The sequence below is a fragment of the Sphaeramia orbicularis genome, chromosome 12, assembly GCF_902148855.1.
Source record: "Sphaeramia orbicularis chromosome 12, fSphaOr1.1, whole genome shotgun sequence".
Classification (NCBI taxonomy): domain Eukaryota; kingdom Metazoa; phylum Chordata; class Actinopteri; order Kurtiformes; family Apogonidae; genus Sphaeramia; species Sphaeramia orbicularis.
The window spans coordinates 18,169,641-18,187,254 of NC_043968.1; the positions used below are offsets into that span (position 1 = coordinate 18,169,641).

Sequence of the window (17,614 nt, forward strand, 5' to 3'; positions counted from 1 at the left end):
AGGCGAATAATTCAAACACACTGACATTGTCCTTCGGATCATGGTGTGGTGTAACTGATGCTGAGTCTCGCCGGCTGTCTCTATGAGAGAAACTGTCTGTCTGTCTGTCTGTCTGTCTGTCTCTCACTCATTGTTATCCTGTAGCTTAAAGCAGGCTTGTGGCCGGGGAAGCCGCATTAGCAATGCAAGGAGCTGTACAAGCCTTGATGGTTATGTAAACCCTCCCTCCCCCCAACAAGCGTGCACATAGACACACACACACACACACACACACACACACACACACACACACAAACAAGCCCTTAAGCCTCTCTCTGGTCCGTAGTCGGCACACGCTAGCAAGTGTCTCTCACCCGCTTATCGTTACATCATTACTATATACGCCTAGTTTTTCTCTTTGACAGTTTCACAGGAAATTGTCAGATATTGTAGCACAATGAAAATAAATATGCATTCAAAAGTAGTCATAATTAATGTTTACTTTACTAGTATTCAAGTTTGGCTGTATTTCTGCAAAACACAAATATATAACTTGGAATATTTGTTCATACAAATGAAATAAAAACTGTAATTTTCTAAATTACATTGAACATCAGTGTATATTTGTTTTTAATATAAATTTCATGTGACCTCTCAAATATCGCCAGGTTTCTGTGCTCTCAATAACATTATATGGAATAAGATCCTAACATTTCATTTCGTGCATTTGAACAGGATATGCCAAAATCAAAAAACCTTCAATGAACACAAATATAGGCCTCATTCATTCTAAAATCATTAACTGTTTCTGCTGGACTGCATTCAGATTGTACTTGCTAGGACAGGGGTGTCAAACATACGGCCCTCCACAGGGTTCAATCTGGCCCACAGGATGACTTTATAAAGTGCAAAAATTACACAGAAGACATTAACAAGGGTCTCATTTAGTCTTGAGAAGTTGTTTTGATCATAAAAGTAAAATACTATATTTTTCAGTTCCAGATGCTTGTTACTAAATGTTTTGTACATTTGTAGATGCACTGTGATCCGTAAGTTGTAATGCACGTGTATAAATGATAATGATTATTAAAATGTTGCACTTATTTTTCTTAACAAATTGCAGGTTGTTCATGGATGTTCGGGTTATTCACGATTTTTGTGAAAGGATAGTTTGTAAATGTAAACATTTTCATTACTTTTTTGCATAAAAACAAAGAGAAAAAGTTGGAGTTGTCATTATTTATAAGTTATTATGCTATTATTTTACTGGTTCAGCCCATTTTGAGGTTAAGTTGGGCTGTATGCAGCCCCTGAACTAAAATGAGTTTGACATCTGTGTACTTGAAAACAAAATACAGCAGATTAATGCAAATGTCAGAACTGATTTTAGACTTCTGGAAAATGAAATATACAGGAAAAACTTTACTCTAGATGAAATGATGGATGTGAGGAAAATATCTTAAATGGGCAAAGAACCAAATATATATACTTAAAATTATACTCAGAATTAAACAGCTTGTACTCAATGACACTCTAATATGTGGCTGATATATTTTTGAGTCTCCTGTTCTGGCCCAGTTCATATTTAAAAACTAACTATTGTTGAGGTCTTTCATTCTATTATCAGTCTGCAGTGCCCAGCTCTGTTTTTATTGTTATTACATAACATGTTAGTGGTTGCCTTTTGTTATACTCCAGTGTCTCTGTTGTTGACTTGTCTCTTTCGACTGTGCTCATAAAAGAACTGAAGAATAATAATGATGTTGTTCCTCTTTGTGTTTATTTCCATCAGCATTAGACAGGATCTGTCGAGTGAAAGCGTGTGAGATGTGATAAATATGATACTATCGTTCAGGATTATGAAAAAACTATTCTGGACGTAATTACGTCCATCACTAAGAAACATACATTATAAATAATGTTCAAATGCACCAGCTGTTATTCACATGATGTGTGCATAGAACAAATTGTGGGAAACAAAAACATACTGTGGAACTCATTTTTATGTCAAATATCACAACACAAATGGACTTGTATAATGTCCGTGTAATACACTCCCCTTTGAAATGTATTCATGCATAAAACTAAGGAATTTGAGGATTTACATGCTGTATGTGTGCACATGCTTTCTAAATTATGGATATTCTGATGGAAATGTTCCTCTGACCCTGACAAGGACATATACTGTATGTGTATAGATATTCACAGATGGGTGGATGATTAAAATGACAAAATTAAGTCCCTGTTTAACCTATATATTACAGCCGACATCAGGTTAGGGTTAAATTTAGGGCTATTATTCAAGCCTAACAATGTATTTGGTGAGAGAAGGTTTTTTCATAGTAAATAGGATATATGAAAATATAGAAAATATGTATAAAATGCATTGTCAGCGTCCAGTTTATAATTGGGCTTTGAGGTTTATCAAAGCTGACAGTCATGCCTGGGTGTCACAAATGAGGCGATTGTGGCTCCACTGGTTTGAACAAAAAACAGAAGGCTGGTGAAAGTTTGGCTGTGTAGGAAAGGCTGAGGGCAACATCTAGTCTCAGGTAGGAAGTCCTTGTAAGAAGTGTGTCATTGTTGGCAACATCAGCCCACGCTGATGTTTTAGGTGTCTTCTGAATTAGACAATAGAGTGAAAAACCTGTTTCTCAACATTTCGGCATTTCAAAAAGAAAAAAATCTCCTATGTTTTGTGAAATTTCCTGGCTCACGACTTGACAGGTCAACTAAAGAAAGTCACTTAATTAGATCATTGGCATTGGTAAGGCGCTGTTGGAGGCGGTCTATCATACTATGACACAGTCACTTGTTGCTGTTAATGTGTTTCGACAGGGTGAGAGGACATGGCATTATGTAGACAGGCTGGTTATCTAGATTATATCCCAGAGATACGAGGGCCCTCATGAACAAAATGACCCTCAAATAAAAATCCAGTCACTAAAATTTATTCTAAAAGGATCTTTTATTATCACTATGTATTGTATTATTCTAAATGCTTTGTATTTCATAGTCTGCAGGAAAAATAATGTCACTCTTATATGACATAAAATAAAATTGTATTTCAATGTTGTGCTTTTTTTCTTATTTAAAAGATATTTTATTAAAAAAAAAAAAAAAAACATGCTAGGATCAAATGTTAATTTGTGGTCATTTACAGCATTGATATCCCTAAAGTATCTAAAAAGTTGTTTTTTTTTGTTAGTTTTTTTTTTTTAATTATTTATCACATAACCTGTGTTCAGTTGAGTATCAATTCCCAGAGCCTTTGTTGTGTGTTCATTTCAGTAGATTATGAATGTGATGACACATTTACGGCGCTCTGAGCAGATTAATCCACTGCTGCTAATAGTGACTGATGTAAAATACCTGATTTCCTGGTTTCCTCACATTAGTGCTTTTTGGTGTATGTTATCAAATTCTACCTGATTTTCTCCACAGCAAGAGGACAATGTTCACTTACTCATCATCCACTGGATTCTGTCACCATATGAGGGAAACACATAACCTGGTTAAACCTATTAGCTCCCTTTTCTTTTGCCAAAACTGTTACATAACATTGGGTAACTGAGGCGAAGTCAAATAAAGGTTTGCTTAAACAGCAACATTACTCAAAGTTTAATAATCTATGCATTCTAGAGCCAGCAGACCAATCACAAAGGGTGACCTGTGGACTGTAAATCATGTCAGCTCATTTTGATCTCATGATTTGGTGTGTGGATACCAGAAAAGAGGAAGACAAAGACAAAAGAGCAGAGAAGAGTGCAAATTGCAACATTTAACCCCCTGCACCTCGGGGCACTTGAGTGTCTTTCAAGATGAACTTGAACTTCACCTCTGATGGTTTTGTTTCTGTTATTTTTAACACAGCATTACTTCCTGGTTATTTTTGGCCACGATGGACAGAAGCCTTTGGAGCTGCGAGCTGAGGAAGAATCCGACTGCAATGAGTGGGTGGAGTGCATCCAGCAGGCGAGGTAAGAAATTAAGATTTAACTGCTCTGCTACTTGTCTCTCCTATATTTATTAATGCAATTACATGTCCTAAATATTTGATGAAAAGAGATGAGATGAACTTTAACATACTTTTCATTAATTAAGGTGGTTGTTGAATAACTTGTGAGGCCACTTGTTCTTGATTTCTTTTTGTGCTGATTTGATGTAACTACCATGTTAGTTCATATTTGCTTAATATCTGAGAATGTGTGTGTTTGTGTGTGTTTGTGTGTTTGTGTGCATGTACATAGACGTGTTCTGCTCGCAGCAGTTCACATTTAGGTCACTCTGGTGCTGTATTGCTACACTGATTACATCACAGACTTGATCTTGCCACTCGACCTCTATTTCTCTCATCTCTTTCTGTTGCTGTCTTTCCTATTTTTATCTTGTTGGAATTGTGTTCCTTATGTTGATATGTTATGTTATTACAGATGCAGTTTTATGCGTTGTGGCATTTTTTAAAATGAGGTCCAGTGTTGTGTCTGATGAAGCTCTGTGTACATGATAAATGTTTTAACTTCAGTTTTCCAACACTGTGCATATCCTTTTCCCTCGCTGCTTTTAGTTACTCCGACATCATCATTGAGCGTGAGATTCTGATGCAGAAGTACATCCACCTGGTGCAGATCATGGAGACTGAGAAGATCGCAGCCAATCAGCTTCGCACTCAGCTGGAGGACCAGGACACTGAGATTGAGAGGCTTAAAGCTGAGGTATGCATGACTGCATCCACATCTGCGTGCACATGCATGCATACATAAATTCGCATAACTGACGTGCACACACGCACACGCAAAAATACTCAGCTTACCCTTAGATGAAGCGCATGCACATCAAAGCATGCAAATGCATCTGGCATGATCATGAAATACTGAAGTTTAGAGCACATGTTCCTTTTAAATAAAAGCACAGCAGGGCTCCAGTGAAACCAAGTCCATTACTTCCTTATCATGCAACACAATGTTTGTTGTTTTGAACCTCTTGAATTTTTTATCCTCTGTGCCAGTGTATTCACATAGAGACTGTTGTTGTGCCAGATTGTAGTATTGAATAAAACCAAGGAGAGAATGCAGCCTTACCAGAACAACCAAGAGGAGGAAGACCCCGATATTAAAAAGATCAAAAAGGTAAAAGGGTGGTTTCACATGATTATGCACATAAATAAACAAAGACAGAAGAACAAAGACAGATACCTAGTTTACTGTGGATGTGCAGGTGCAAAGTTTCATGCGTGGCTGGCTTTGCCGGAGGAAGTGGAAGATCATCGTCCAGGACTACATCTGTTCCCCTCATGCAGAGAGCATGAGGAAAAGGAATCAGATTGTCTTCAACATGGTGGAAGCAGAGACAGAGTACGTCCACCAGCTTTCCATTCTGGTAAACTGTTTCCTCAGGCCACTCCGAATGGCTGCCAGCTCTAAGAAGCCTCCCATCAGTCATGACGATGTCAGCAGTATATTCCTCAACAGGTGCAGTTTGATTAACTTTTAAATGGATTTTAATTTCTTGAAAATGTTTTACTACTTTTCAGTGTCAAAGTGATTTAAGACCAGTTCTCCTTCTTCTCTAGTGAGACCATCATGTTTCTGCATGAAATCTTTCACCAGGGTCTGAAGGCTCGAATCGCCAACTGGCCTACTCTGGTTCTAGGTGTGTATGGAACAGTGTACAGTTAAATAATAAATGACTTTTCTGCTATGTTATATTTGCATATGAAACTGTTTTTAACATGTATTTTACAATAATACATTCTTTAAAAATATCGCCTTCTTGCATTAGGTGTATGACCACATCAGAGAACAGGCACAGATAAAACCAATGAATGACTGCCAGGAAGGTAGAAATCACTCTAAATGCCCATGCTCTAAATTGATCATGTTTCTTTTTGTGTCTGGTCTGTTTTTTTTTTCATATATCCAGCGGACCTCTTTGATATCCTGCTGCCTATGCTTAACATATACCAAGAGTTTGTACGTAACCACCAGTACAGTCTGCAGGTGCTGGCAAACTGTAAGCAAAACAGAGACTTTGACAAACTGCTGAAACAGTACGAGTCCAATGCTGCTTGTGAGGGACGAATGTTGGAGACATTCCTCACATATCCAATGTTCCAGGTAGCACTCACCTTATTTATTCTGACTGCTATTAGCAATATATTCTTGTCATATTGTCAATGACAGCATTTAAAATGAACAGTTATTTGCAAAAATCCATACCAAAGTGGGCCTTAACACCTACCTTGTGGAACTCCACACCTAACTACATTTACCACAGAGTATATGTCATTAAATGTATTCTTTGTGTCCCCTCTGGGAGGATTACTCATGAAAAAATCTGTTTTGACATATTTTAGATTCCACGGTACATTATCACTCTCCATGAGCTGCTGGCACACACACCCCACGAACATGTGGAGCGTAAGAGCCTGGAGTTTGCCAAATCCAAACTGGAGGAGCTGTCAAAGTAAGCATGTCTGAAGTTTTAGATTTTCTGTTTTGTTGAAATTGTATTGATGATATTGTCGATTTAATGTGTTGCCAGGATGATGCATGATGAAGTGAGCGACACAGAAAACATCAGGAAGAACTTGGCCATAGAGAGGATGATTGTAGAAGGATGTGACATTCTCTTAGACACAAGCCAGACCTTTGTTAGACAAGGTGAGGCCAGTTTGCAAAATGATATGTCTCACTTCCAAAATGTAATTGCAGTATTCTGTTGAATTTACCTTTTACTCACTACCGTGTCCCGTTGCTAGGCTCTCTCATCCAGTTGCCATCCAGCAGCGAGCGGGGCATGCTCAGTAAGGTCCGTCTGGGCTCCCTGTCACTTCGGAAAGAAGGAGAGAGGCAGTGCTTTCTGTTTACCAAGCATTTCCTCATCTGTACACGAACATCTGGAGGAAAGCTTCATTTACTCAAGGTCATCCTCACATGTCCACAGATGTTAATGCAGCTACATATTTCAATTAAATAACATATTTTAATATTTTTTTCATATCCACAGCAAATGATCATTCTAGTACAATTTAAATGTAAATGTTTTCCACATAAAATAGAGGACTGATATCTCTAATCTGTGGTTATTTCTACTGACTCATAGTCAGGCATGCTGTACTCAGCCTCCTTTTTTTTCTTCTCCAACAGCAAGGAGGCACGTTGTCTCTCATAGAGTGTACCCTAATTGAAGAACTTGATGCCAATGATGAGGACTGTGAGTATCAAGTCATGACAACTTATATATATATCCTGACATCTATTTGCTGTACTGTTAAATGTCAGGGACTCACAAAGGTGTTGCTTTTTCTGCATATGGCAGACAACGCAGCAGGTCAGGGCTTCAACCATTTGGAGTTTAAAATTGTGGTGGAGCCCCCTGATGGTCAGTCCTTCTCTGTCGTCCTCTTGGCTCCTTCCCGCCAGGAGAAAGCCGCATGGACCAGCGATATCAGCCAGGTTAGCCTGTGGAAAGTAGTGATAGAACTACAGTTGTACTGAAGATTTGAGCCAAAAATAATAAAAATGAACAAATTTTTAATCTTTGACTCTGATCACTCTGACAGTGCATTGATAATATCCGGTGCAATGGCCTAATGACAAGTGTGTTTGAGGAGAACTCCAAAGTTTCTGTGCCACATATGATCAAGTAAGAAAAAAGGCTTTGATTAACTTAAAGGCATATAAAAACAGCAACAGAAAATATTTTAGATGTGCTTTTTTCATTCACAGTATCTGTATCTTGTTGTTTTACCTTAAGATCTGATGCCCGACTGCATAAAGACGACGTTGACATTTGTTTCAGCAAGACACTCAACTCCTGCAAAGTCCCACAGATCCGATATGCCAGTGTGGAGCGGCTGCTGGAGCGGCTGACAGACCTGCGCTTCCTCTCCATAGACTTCCTCAACACCTTCCTCCACACATACAGGATCTTCACCACAGCGGCTGTGGTCATCGACAAGCTGGCTGACATCTACAAGAAGCCGTTTACATCCATACCAGTCAGGTATTCGTCATTACTGCTGAATGTTTTTACCTACAGCAGGTACAAGTCAGTCCTTTTCTAAATTTCTTTCTTGTTAAGATCACATAATAAGGGGAGACTGTCTCATGAGTGACATTATGTGAAGTCATCATCAGCACAACATTATTTCCCTGTGTTTCTTTTACTGACTTTCAGAAGCCACACAGAACAACAACAAAAAGTTTATCCCTTCTTATCAGGAGGTAAATCAGCTAAACACCCCACCTTTTTCCTGAATTTGACTCATATTCATTCATTGCAGTATTTCAGCTGCATCAACAGAAGCAAGTGCTGCGACTTAATACTGGAAAATGGTTTTGGTTTATAATCCATGGCCATGTTTTTGTAATCCAAGCTGAAAGAGTGACAGAGAGATAGAGACCATTATACTAATCCACCCGGCTCGTTTGTGATTTAACAACACTTAGCTTATGAGTTATTGATCCCAGAAGTTCAGACAGTGCGAACTGACGGTACAGATTTCTATGTGGCTCCTTTTACTTAGTTGAACCTAGGTGGACTCCCATTCAAAACTTTGTGTGTTAACAACTCTCTACTATTATATTAAATTCATTCATTCATCCTCCCTCACTTTTCTTCCTTCTTCTCATGTAACACTCATCCATGACAGTCTTCACTCCACCTTTTCATTTCCAAGTTTTCTTCCACTCATCTCATAATTCAACTCACTGCCTCCTCATCCATCTCTTCCTCTCCACTCTGTCTTTTCTTGCTCCTGTCACTGTCCCAGGATCGAGCAACATTCATGTGATCGTCTGTCCATCATGTCCCTCTGTCCTGACTACAGTCTGAAGATCACACAGCTTGCACTGGACCAGTCCAAGTAAATACCATCACTAGGACTGGTGATTCACTTCGTACTCACATTTTTCAGAGACAGAACTACAAGACGAATCTCATTTTGTTTCTCAGGTCCCTGGAGCTCTTCTTTGCAACCAACCAGGGTGCATGGGGAACTGACCCCTTAAACAACAAATCGCCGAGGCTGATTCGCAAGTTTTCCTCCCCTCCTCCTCTCTCTATACCCTCTCGCACCTCCTCCCCCGTCCACTGCCGCAAGCTCTCCCTCAGTTCCCCAGTCAGTGCAAAAGCAGGAGCCTTGGACCTGTCCACCACCCCCTTGTCCTCTGCTGCCAACTCCCCCACCTCCAGTCAGTGTCCCTCCATCTCCTCTCCTCCTCCCAGTTTAACCAGGCCCCCCTCTGGCTTTTCCTCCCCGCCGCCCACTGCGAAGCGCTCTCCCAGCCTCCCCCAGGCCTCTGGGGTGTGTTCTCCACCCCCCATCTCCACCAAGGCCCCTCTGGACCTCAGCCGTGGTCCCAGCTCTCCAGAGCTCAGCCCAGCTGCAGGGGAAGACATCAGCGGAGAGCTGCCTCGCATCGACGCCTTCTGTGGGAAGCTCAGACGCAGCATCCGCAGGGGTACAGAGCTGGAACACAGAAACATATGATTCACACTCTGTCGTCCCATGTGAACATCAGCACATGTGTAGGCACACGTTGAGCCTCCACTCACAGATATTATTATACTATTATTAAACTACTAACACTCAGAGAGTGCAGACTTCCATCAAGGCCAAAAGTCTACTCTTCTTCTTATTCCACAACAATATTAAACTACAAACAAACTCCTAATAAGTAGTTGGGCCAGACTGTTACAGTCATAACAAAGATTCTAATTTGTTTTGTTTATTTGTTTGTTTGTTCTTTATTTAACCCATTCCTACCCCTCTAAGTCAGTAGGTCTCCAGTATCAAAAAAAGTTAAACTTCTAACTTTCATGGTAGTGATAACCATGACTTAAAAACAGGTAAATCATTAGTGTTATCTACTATAGAACTTGAAATGACCCTAAATACTCATGCCATATTTATTTATCACCATGACTGTGTGCAAGTGTGATATATCCCTAACAGTGGCCTGCCAACCAAAATAGACAACTGAAAGAGATACATAAATAGGTCACCATAACCCGACAGAATAATCAGAATAATCGCGTTCTTAGATCACCATCTGTTTACAGCCGACAGCTTGTTCACTATAAAAACAGCAGCGGAGCACTAGGTCACAAAATGTCTGACAACAAACTGGAGAAGAGAGAAATAAAATGGAGAGATAAACAGAGCTTTTACGTGGCAGATACGGAGTCTCTTAAGTGGCAAAGGACATATTGAATGGTGAAATGGAGAGTCATCCAACACCAAACAACAAACAACAACTTAAAGGAAACTAACCAGAACATCGTTACAATCTATCCCCTAATATCTATATTTGGTAGACTGCCCTAATAAAGATTTATGAATGGTTTATTGTTAGATTATAGATGATGTTTTCAAACCTTATAAGGCATAAATAAAGATCAGCAAGCAGTTGTAAAGGAATTATAATAGTTTTATACATTGATTCAGGCTAAGTGTTTGGGAAGGTCACAGGCTTTATTCATAAAGTTTAAAGGACATACAGTATTTTGACTCACTGCAATTTGTAATTGGCAAAAGGAGGCCCAAAGTAATGTGGAAAATGCATCACCATTTACTCCTGACTGACTGACATTTAAGATATCAGGCAATATGAAGCATCACACTCTACCACTTTAATATCCGGTGTCCTTAACAACTTCACAGCACATGCCACATCAGCACCTGTGGAAACAGTGAGGACAGCTGCTAATTGTATGGTGAAATGATAAAGTAAACACTTTTCCCAAAGGCTTAGTGTGGGTAAGAATGAGGTTAGGACTGAAATACTGAAGTACTGGACAAATGTGTTTTTCAAAGGGTTTTAGAAAGACTTAAAAAAACAACCTCCCTTTAAACTTTCTGCATCTAATCAGTGACTGTTATTAATTCATTATGAGATTTAACCTCATACACATTAAGATGTACTGACAGTGTTAAAATGGTAGTAGTGTGTTATAAAATGTCAGATACAACTGACTGGTGTAAATGCTGTGGATGGAGAAAAAGGAAGCTCAGTGGTTAATAAAAATAAAAATAACTCCATGTTTTGTACATATTATATTTATCTTTATTTGTCTTGTTGTAAAATGACTCCCAACAGTTCCAATGATATTTCTCATGTACTGGTTGCAGTTGTTGTTTTCATGACAAACAAAGCTACATTAATGTAAATTTTTAACACTATTACACAACATGGTAATCATGTTTCTTCCTTACTGTCAAGTAGATAACTGATTATTACCATGGTAACAGAGGTCTTAGTTAACATTTAGTTTTAACTGAATGTTCATCATTCCAAGGCTACTCTGGACTTTCCTGTTTAAAGTGAGAAGTGATGATAAAATAGTTTTAATAGATTTACTCCAAAAGTTACACAGTTTGTCCTTGGCTCATTCCCTACACATACTCCAAGTTTTGAACAATAGTTGTTTCCATGACAAACAGACAAAAAAAAACAGGAGAGATCACACAACCCTCTTGGTGAAGGTAATAAAAAAGGTAATTTAAGTAACAAACCTACAGAGATTACCACCAGACTGTGCCGTTTCCCTCAGCTCTGTGGAACAATCATAAATCTCAGGGGTCATTTGGTTTCACAGCCTATAACTTTAGTTGTGTTTACTTTTCACAGCTGTACTTGAATCAGTATCGCTGGATAAATTCATTCCTGAATCCTCAACCAGCAGTGAGGCAGGTGACATGTCTCCCTGTCGCTCGCCCTCTACACCAAGACATCTACGTTACAGACAGAGTGGAGGTACAAACACACACATCAGCACATTATGCACAGGTGTCTGTGGCTGTTTTCTTTGTTTGCCTCTGTGCTGTTTTCACTGTATCTGTCTGTCTCCAGTAACACCAGGGGAAAACTCTCGATGCACAATGTCACCGGCTTCAGCTTTTGCGATTGCCACTGCTGCTGCTGGACACAGCAGCTCCCAGAGTAAGCACAAGTCATGAATGTCAACAAGCACATTTCTCAGGCTTGTTTTATTGTTTTTAACTTCCAGAAATCAATATTCAGTAGTTTCTCAAAGACTACTTAATGCCATAAATGACTACAGGGATTTTACATTTTTGTTTGACACGTTACTTTTTTCTTCTAGCTTTTACTAATACTGAGAAAGCCTGTGATAAAGAATTCATCATCCGCAGAGCTGCTACTAACAGAGTTCTTAATGTGCTGCGTCACTGGGTGTCCAAACACTCCCAGGTAAACCCACAACTCACACCAGCCTCTACTTACAACTTTATAAACATCATTATCCCCAACTTCCTTAGTAAGCACCTGTAACACTCTACTCCCACCCCGCAGCCTTACATCTACAGCAGACCTAAAGCCTCTGTATTCCTCTGTGTTTTTATTGCCTTTACCCCCTGTGTGTTTCCATTCTTGTCACTTTTCTCTGATGGAGGTGCTCTTTGCTCTGCATGTCTTTTCTCCCACCTAGGACGCATGCAGAAAGGTCAGCATCCTCCGCAGGGATGCTAAAGGACTATCATTTTCATATAAGATTATATAAGATGCTATTTTTGTACCTGGATGTTGTTGCCTGAAAAGTAAACATTAGTGACTTTGTCCTGTTGATAAGAAGTTTTTCATCAGTGTTTCTGACCAGAAAGTCTGCTTTTATTTGTGTTAGCACTGTATTGTAACAAAAACACTTTCTTGTCTTAAAAATGAAAATGCAAGGAGGAAACAATCATTAGTTTGCATTAAATTGTTCATTAAAGGTAATTTTGTCGAGTTCACGGCAAATATGATGCATAGTGTTTAACTTAACATTAGCTCATATACTTTACAATTAGTGGCAACTCCTAGAAAACATCCAACCAGTCTCTGACTTTTCTCTTGATTTATGATAAATATTGCATTTATTTTCCTTCGCTTTTTTATAGAAGAAATTTTTACCATGTGGACAAAAAAGCTCAAATGCAAAATCAGTGCTCAGATGTCCTCTAGAGGGCACCATTTTGTTTGGCTGTACAAATGCATTTGATGGTAACCATAATAAACATCCACTCTGCTGTGTGTATGGTCATTATAGTTAATAACTTAAGAAATAAATACAATGTTAGCATTAGTTATTTACACTAATATGAAACTAAGCACTATACTGTGTATTTAATAATAGTAATAATACAGCATTTAATTGGAGAAATCTTGTTACTATCAAATCATAAGGACACTAAATCTAGCCCACATAAGTTTTTAAAGATATTTTCTTTACAGCTTATGTTGCTTTACAACATATAAACCTATCAATGCGTTTAAATGTGTTTGCTCATCAGGACTTTGAAATGAACAGTGAGCTGAAGATGGGGGTCATTAGTCTCTTGGAAGAAGTGTTGAGAGATCCAGATCTGCTGCCACAAGAGAGGAAAGCAACAACAAACATATTAAGGTACAACTGCCCACACAAAGCAAAATAAATGCCCATCTACAGGTGAATTAGATATAATTGTTCATTTTCATTTCAGTGCCCTTTCTCAAGAAGACCAAGATGATGCTCAGCTGAAGATTGAGGACATATTACAAATGGTCAGTATTACCACCCGTGACACAGTATTTAACAGGAGGAATGACATTTTTAAAGTAGTAAAACCTGTAAAGCAATAGTTAAAATTATTTATCTCTGGAACAGAAAAGCTGCCCCCTACTTCACTTCATTGTGGTAAGAAAAACATTCTCTTTATAAAGAAGCCCCTCCCTTAAAATCCGCCAGCCGTGGTCACCGTGTACAGTTTTGTGTTGAATTCTATCACAGCCCTCATCAGATATCTAGATTTGTAGCTAGAGTTCCACTATGTGAACATATTAGTAACTGTGTAGTACTGTAATCCTGTGCATACTTGTTTGAGTGCGTTGAAATTCCAGTACATATATATACATTTATATATTAAACTGTACACACCCACTCTTTTGTGTGTTTGTGTGTGTGGTTGTAGGCGGAGAGTCCTAAGGCAGAGTGTTTCGAGTCTCTCTCAGCCATGGAACTGGCAGAGCAGATCACCCTGCTGGATCACATCGTGTTCAGAAGTATTCCCTATGAGTGAGTACATCATCCAGCACATCATGACTCAACTCACATGCCCAAGGTTGGGAGAAGTAACATATTGTATTTAAACAAGAATCTTAGATGTTAGATGTTTAGAGACTGAAATAACCATTCTATAATCACAAATGATAGAACAGAAGCTACAATATCACGACCAACGTCCGTTTTTTGGATGCAATACGGGCTTTAGTTGATAAATATACTGATTAACAAGAGGACATAATTAATTACAGGGTGAAAAATTCCAGAGGTAAAAGTCAGTTAATATGGAGAGACGAAACGTACCTGTTGCTGCATAATTACTCCTGAACCTCTAATCCTGTCACTTAGGAGATTCCCTGTTTGTTTGTCTCATTTGAAGATTCATATGAAAACAGATGTGTTTGACTGTTTGTATTTATTTAGTTAATAATATAATGCAGACATGTGTACATGATCAGCTAAATAAATATACCTTTGAAACAACCCACAGCAATATAATGGCTGAACTCGCTGTGTAAAAATTAGATGTAGAGGAAAAAAACATCTGGAAGCTAAAAACAGATGAAGATGAAGATCATTTTTAGTTCTAATTTCAGTAAAATGACCCATTCTCAGACAAAGAAAATGTAAAATCTGGACTTAAAAAGAACTAGATGAAACTGTGGGTTATGACAACTGATGGCAAAAAATTATAGAAAATCAGAATAAATACAGGAGAACAGATGTATGAAACACTGCTCTGGGCCTTTGAGAGATAAATTAGGGAACGGTTTAGCCCTTCTCTTTCATACAGTTGCTAATATTTGGCTACATATAATCCATTTGTATTCACAGTGAATGGGTGAGGTAAAAGGTAATGTCTGTATCTTCACCCTGATATACTTCAACATATTGGTTCATTCCATTTAGTTTATTCTTGTACAAAATCTGACATATCCAAGAGTATATTCAGCTGGCATAACTAAAACATGGTGTTTGGATCAAACTGGTACAGTGCAGGTTATGACATACAGACACAGATTAAGTCTGGCTACTGTATGCTCCATGTTCTTTTCTGACTGATGAATGTTTTGTGGTCAACAGGGAGTTTCTTGGTCAGGGCTGGATGAAAGTTGACAAGACAGAGCGGACTCCGTACATCATGAAGACTAGCCAGCATTTTAATGATGTAAGACTACACCTTGTGTTTTTGTGCTGTACACTGAAGTGGTCTGTTTTTGATGTATGCTCTTTGACAGAATGTGACACTTGTGGTAAGGACAAACACCAGCCACCATTTCATTTAGTCACAATGTAATGCAGCAGCACAGTGTAAAATCCAGCCTTTTCTACACTAGGAGTGAAATGTTCTGTCTCTGTTGCTTCCGTTTTGAAGAGCTGTTGTTATGTGAAAATGTCATATTTGCCACCTCGTCTCCCTCTCATCCCCTCTCCACAGATGAGTAACCTGGTGGCTTCTCAGATAATGACCCATACTGACGTGGGCTCCAGAGCCAGTTCCATAGAGAAGTGGTTAGCAGTAGCTGATATCTGCCGCTGCCTCAACAACTACAACGGGGTGCTGGAGATCACCTCTGCCCTAAACCGCAGCGCCATCTACAGGCTGAAGAAGACCTGGGCCAAAGTCTGCAAACAGGTCAGACATCTTCAACAAACAGTTACTATAAATAAAGTCGACCCCCAAAACATAATACTAGTGTTTTTTCTTGTTGTTTAAGACCAAGGCTCTGATGGACAGGCTGCAGAAAACAGTGTCGTCTGAGGGGAGGTTCAAGAATCTCAGAGAGACACTGAAAAAGTAAGTACTGCTCATTACCAAATGAGCTTTAAGTATATAAATCCAGAATGAAAAACAGTTTGACTGATTTCTGTGTGTTTTTAGCTGTAACCCTCCATGTGTCCCATACTTGGGCATGTACCTCACTGACCTGGCTTTCATTGAGGAAGGAACACCAAACTTCACTGAGGAAGGCCTGGTTAACTTCTCTAAAATGAGAATGGTAAACAAGCAAGCAGAATTACCTTTGTGTAACCTTTAATGATCCATAGAGGCCTGGATAAGTAAGTTTAGTGTCTTTTCTCACACAGATTTCTCACATAATCCGAGAGATTCGTCAATTCCAGCAAGCCCCTTACAGGATAGAGCACCAACCAAAGGTGTGTTTTATCTAACTGCAGCCTTTACACTTCAAATAGATGCTGGATGGAGCAATAACAATGTAGTTAACACAAAATGTGTCCTTTCTTTCCTACCTCCTTGCAGGTGACTCAGTTCCTCCTGGATAAAACACTGGTGATGGATGAAGACACTCTTTATGAGCTGTCCCTGAAAATTGAACCTCGTGTACCACCTGGCTGATGATGACTGTATTTCATCTACAAACACAGTATAAACACAAATAGAACCATACAATGGATTCACAAAGCTTGAGGTTCATTCTTTATAAAGCAGGAGTTGTTACGTAAAACGCCACTCAGGTGAAACTCAGGTCAAAATGTGCCTTTTTGTATGAATATTTCATGTGTATAAGTAGTAAACAGGATGAACTGTATAACATACATGACTCTTTGCCATACAGCCATGCAGTTATGACTGTAGACACCACCCTGTTAGATTGTGAACACGACATTAGAAGCTATCAGTTGCTGCTATCACATTGTAAATACCAAACACACTGCCTCTGTATTCACAAGCACTGTCAGACAAGTTTTAATGTATTTGTATAATCGTGACCAGAGGCACAAAGAGCTGCTGTTAACCCCTCAGTCTCCTCATCTCTGTACAGTATTTATGTGGTGGAATGTTACAAACCCTGATTCACTGTGTGGTAATTAGATTAGAGATGCACCCTGTTCATTCTGGACATATGTCAAGACACTGGACTTCCCACATAGACAGAAGTCACAGTATTTAACCAGGATCTGTTAGCCTGAGGAGTGAAAGTGGTACCTGTGATGCTCCTCTGGAGAGAACATTTGAAATATAATAGGTTACAGATTACAATTTACACTTTTAAAAATGTAATCTGTAACATTTTTAATAACCTAATCAAAGTATGTTCAATTGTTTTTCACTTACATTGCTGAAAAATCCTCAAAATATTACGAGTAACTTAACACTGTTCAGTAATGTTCAGGCCATTTAACCATTTCAGATTTTAAATATTGCTGTAAAATTGAACTCAACAAGATGAATTCAAGACGCATTGACATGCTGCAAGTGTGTGAATATGTCCACATTTAATTCAACATTAATGTGAGCTCCATTTGTACTAAAACTACTGACTCATCAAATATCACATTGATCTGACTTAAAATAGCAGATATATTTGATTTTAAACCCAATCAGGACGGACTGTCAGACACAAACTGTCTTACAGAGATGTGTGGATGTTTGTGTTGATGCTCCTCATATGCCCCATCCTTGAACCCACAGAGCAGTGTACTTCAGTGACTGACTTCAGTTCACTTGAATAGCACTAAAGCTGCATTAAAATATAATGTTGATGGTCTAAATGGTTTAAATGGTTTCATGACATATGAAAGCTGTAACACTACTCTCTCAAATGTTGTTGCCAGCAGCAGCAGC

At 38.9% G+C, this 17,614-nt stretch overlaps 2 protein-coding genes across 5 annotated transcripts in view; one reads left to right on the plus strand and one right to left on the minus strand.

Annotated features, from left to right (window-relative positions):
- Window positions 1–6,747, minus strand: part of ankrd34ba (ankyrin repeat domain 34Ba) — a 27,636-nt gene extending 20,889 nt beyond the window's left edge. Inside the window, exon 1 of the mRNA XM_030148319.1 lies at window positions 6,710–6,747. The gene's annotated coding sequence lies outside the window, so the exon portion shown is untranslated. The remainder of the gene's footprint in view (window positions 1–6,709) is intronic.
- The window catches only part of rasgrf2a (Ras protein-specific guanine nucleotide-releasing factor 2a), a 25,469-nt gene extending 7,857 nt beyond the window's left edge, over window positions 1–17,612 (plus strand). Inside the window, exons 2-29 of one of the 4 annotated variants that reach the window (XM_030148314.1) lie at window positions 3,853–3,959; window positions 4,547–4,694; window positions 5,019–5,108; window positions 5,197–5,450; window positions 5,552–5,631; window positions 5,902–6,095; window positions 6,335–6,444; window positions 6,523–6,641; window positions 6,740–6,903; window positions 7,128–7,194; window positions 7,300–7,436; window positions 7,544–7,626; window positions 7,738–7,986; window positions 8,756–8,848; window positions 8,938–9,446; window positions 11,616–11,741; window positions 11,838–11,927; window positions 12,091–12,197; window positions 13,277–13,389; window positions 13,466–13,526; window positions 13,630–13,659; window positions 13,934–14,037; window positions 15,109–15,193; window positions 15,464–15,661; window positions 15,744–15,823; window positions 15,908–16,025; window positions 16,114–16,182; window positions 16,289–17,612. In XM_030148314.1, the coding sequence (XP_030004174.1) occupies window positions 3,853–3,959; window positions 4,547–4,694; window positions 5,019–5,108; window positions 5,197–5,450; window positions 5,552–5,631; window positions 5,902–6,095; window positions 6,335–6,444; window positions 6,523–6,641; window positions 6,740–6,903; window positions 7,128–7,194; window positions 7,300–7,436; window positions 7,544–7,626; window positions 7,738–7,986; window positions 8,756–8,848; window positions 8,938–9,446; window positions 11,616–11,741; window positions 11,838–11,927; window positions 12,091–12,197; window positions 13,277–13,389; window positions 13,466–13,526; window positions 13,630–13,659; window positions 13,934–14,037; window positions 15,109–15,193; window positions 15,464–15,661; window positions 15,744–15,823; window positions 15,908–16,025; window positions 16,114–16,182; window positions 16,289–16,384 (3,681 nt within the window). In that variant the 3' untranslated portion in view covers window positions 16,385–17,612. The remainder of the gene's footprint in view (window positions 1–3,852; window positions 3,960–4,546; window positions 4,695–5,018; window positions 5,109–5,196; window positions 5,451–5,551; window positions 5,632–5,901; window positions 6,096–6,334; window positions 6,445–6,522; window positions 6,642–6,739; window positions 6,904–7,127; window positions 7,195–7,299; window positions 7,437–7,543; window positions 7,627–7,737; window positions 7,987–8,755; window positions 8,849–8,937; window positions 9,447–11,615; window positions 11,742–11,837; window positions 11,928–12,090; window positions 12,198–13,276; window positions 13,390–13,465; window positions 13,527–13,629; window positions 13,660–13,933; window positions 14,038–15,108; window positions 15,194–15,463; window positions 15,662–15,743; window positions 15,824–15,907; window positions 16,026–16,113; window positions 16,183–16,288) is intronic. The other 3 variants (XM_030148317.1, XM_030148315.1, XM_030148318.1) reach the window with 3 other exon arrangements.
- Window positions 17,613–17,614: the final 2 nt, after the last annotated feature.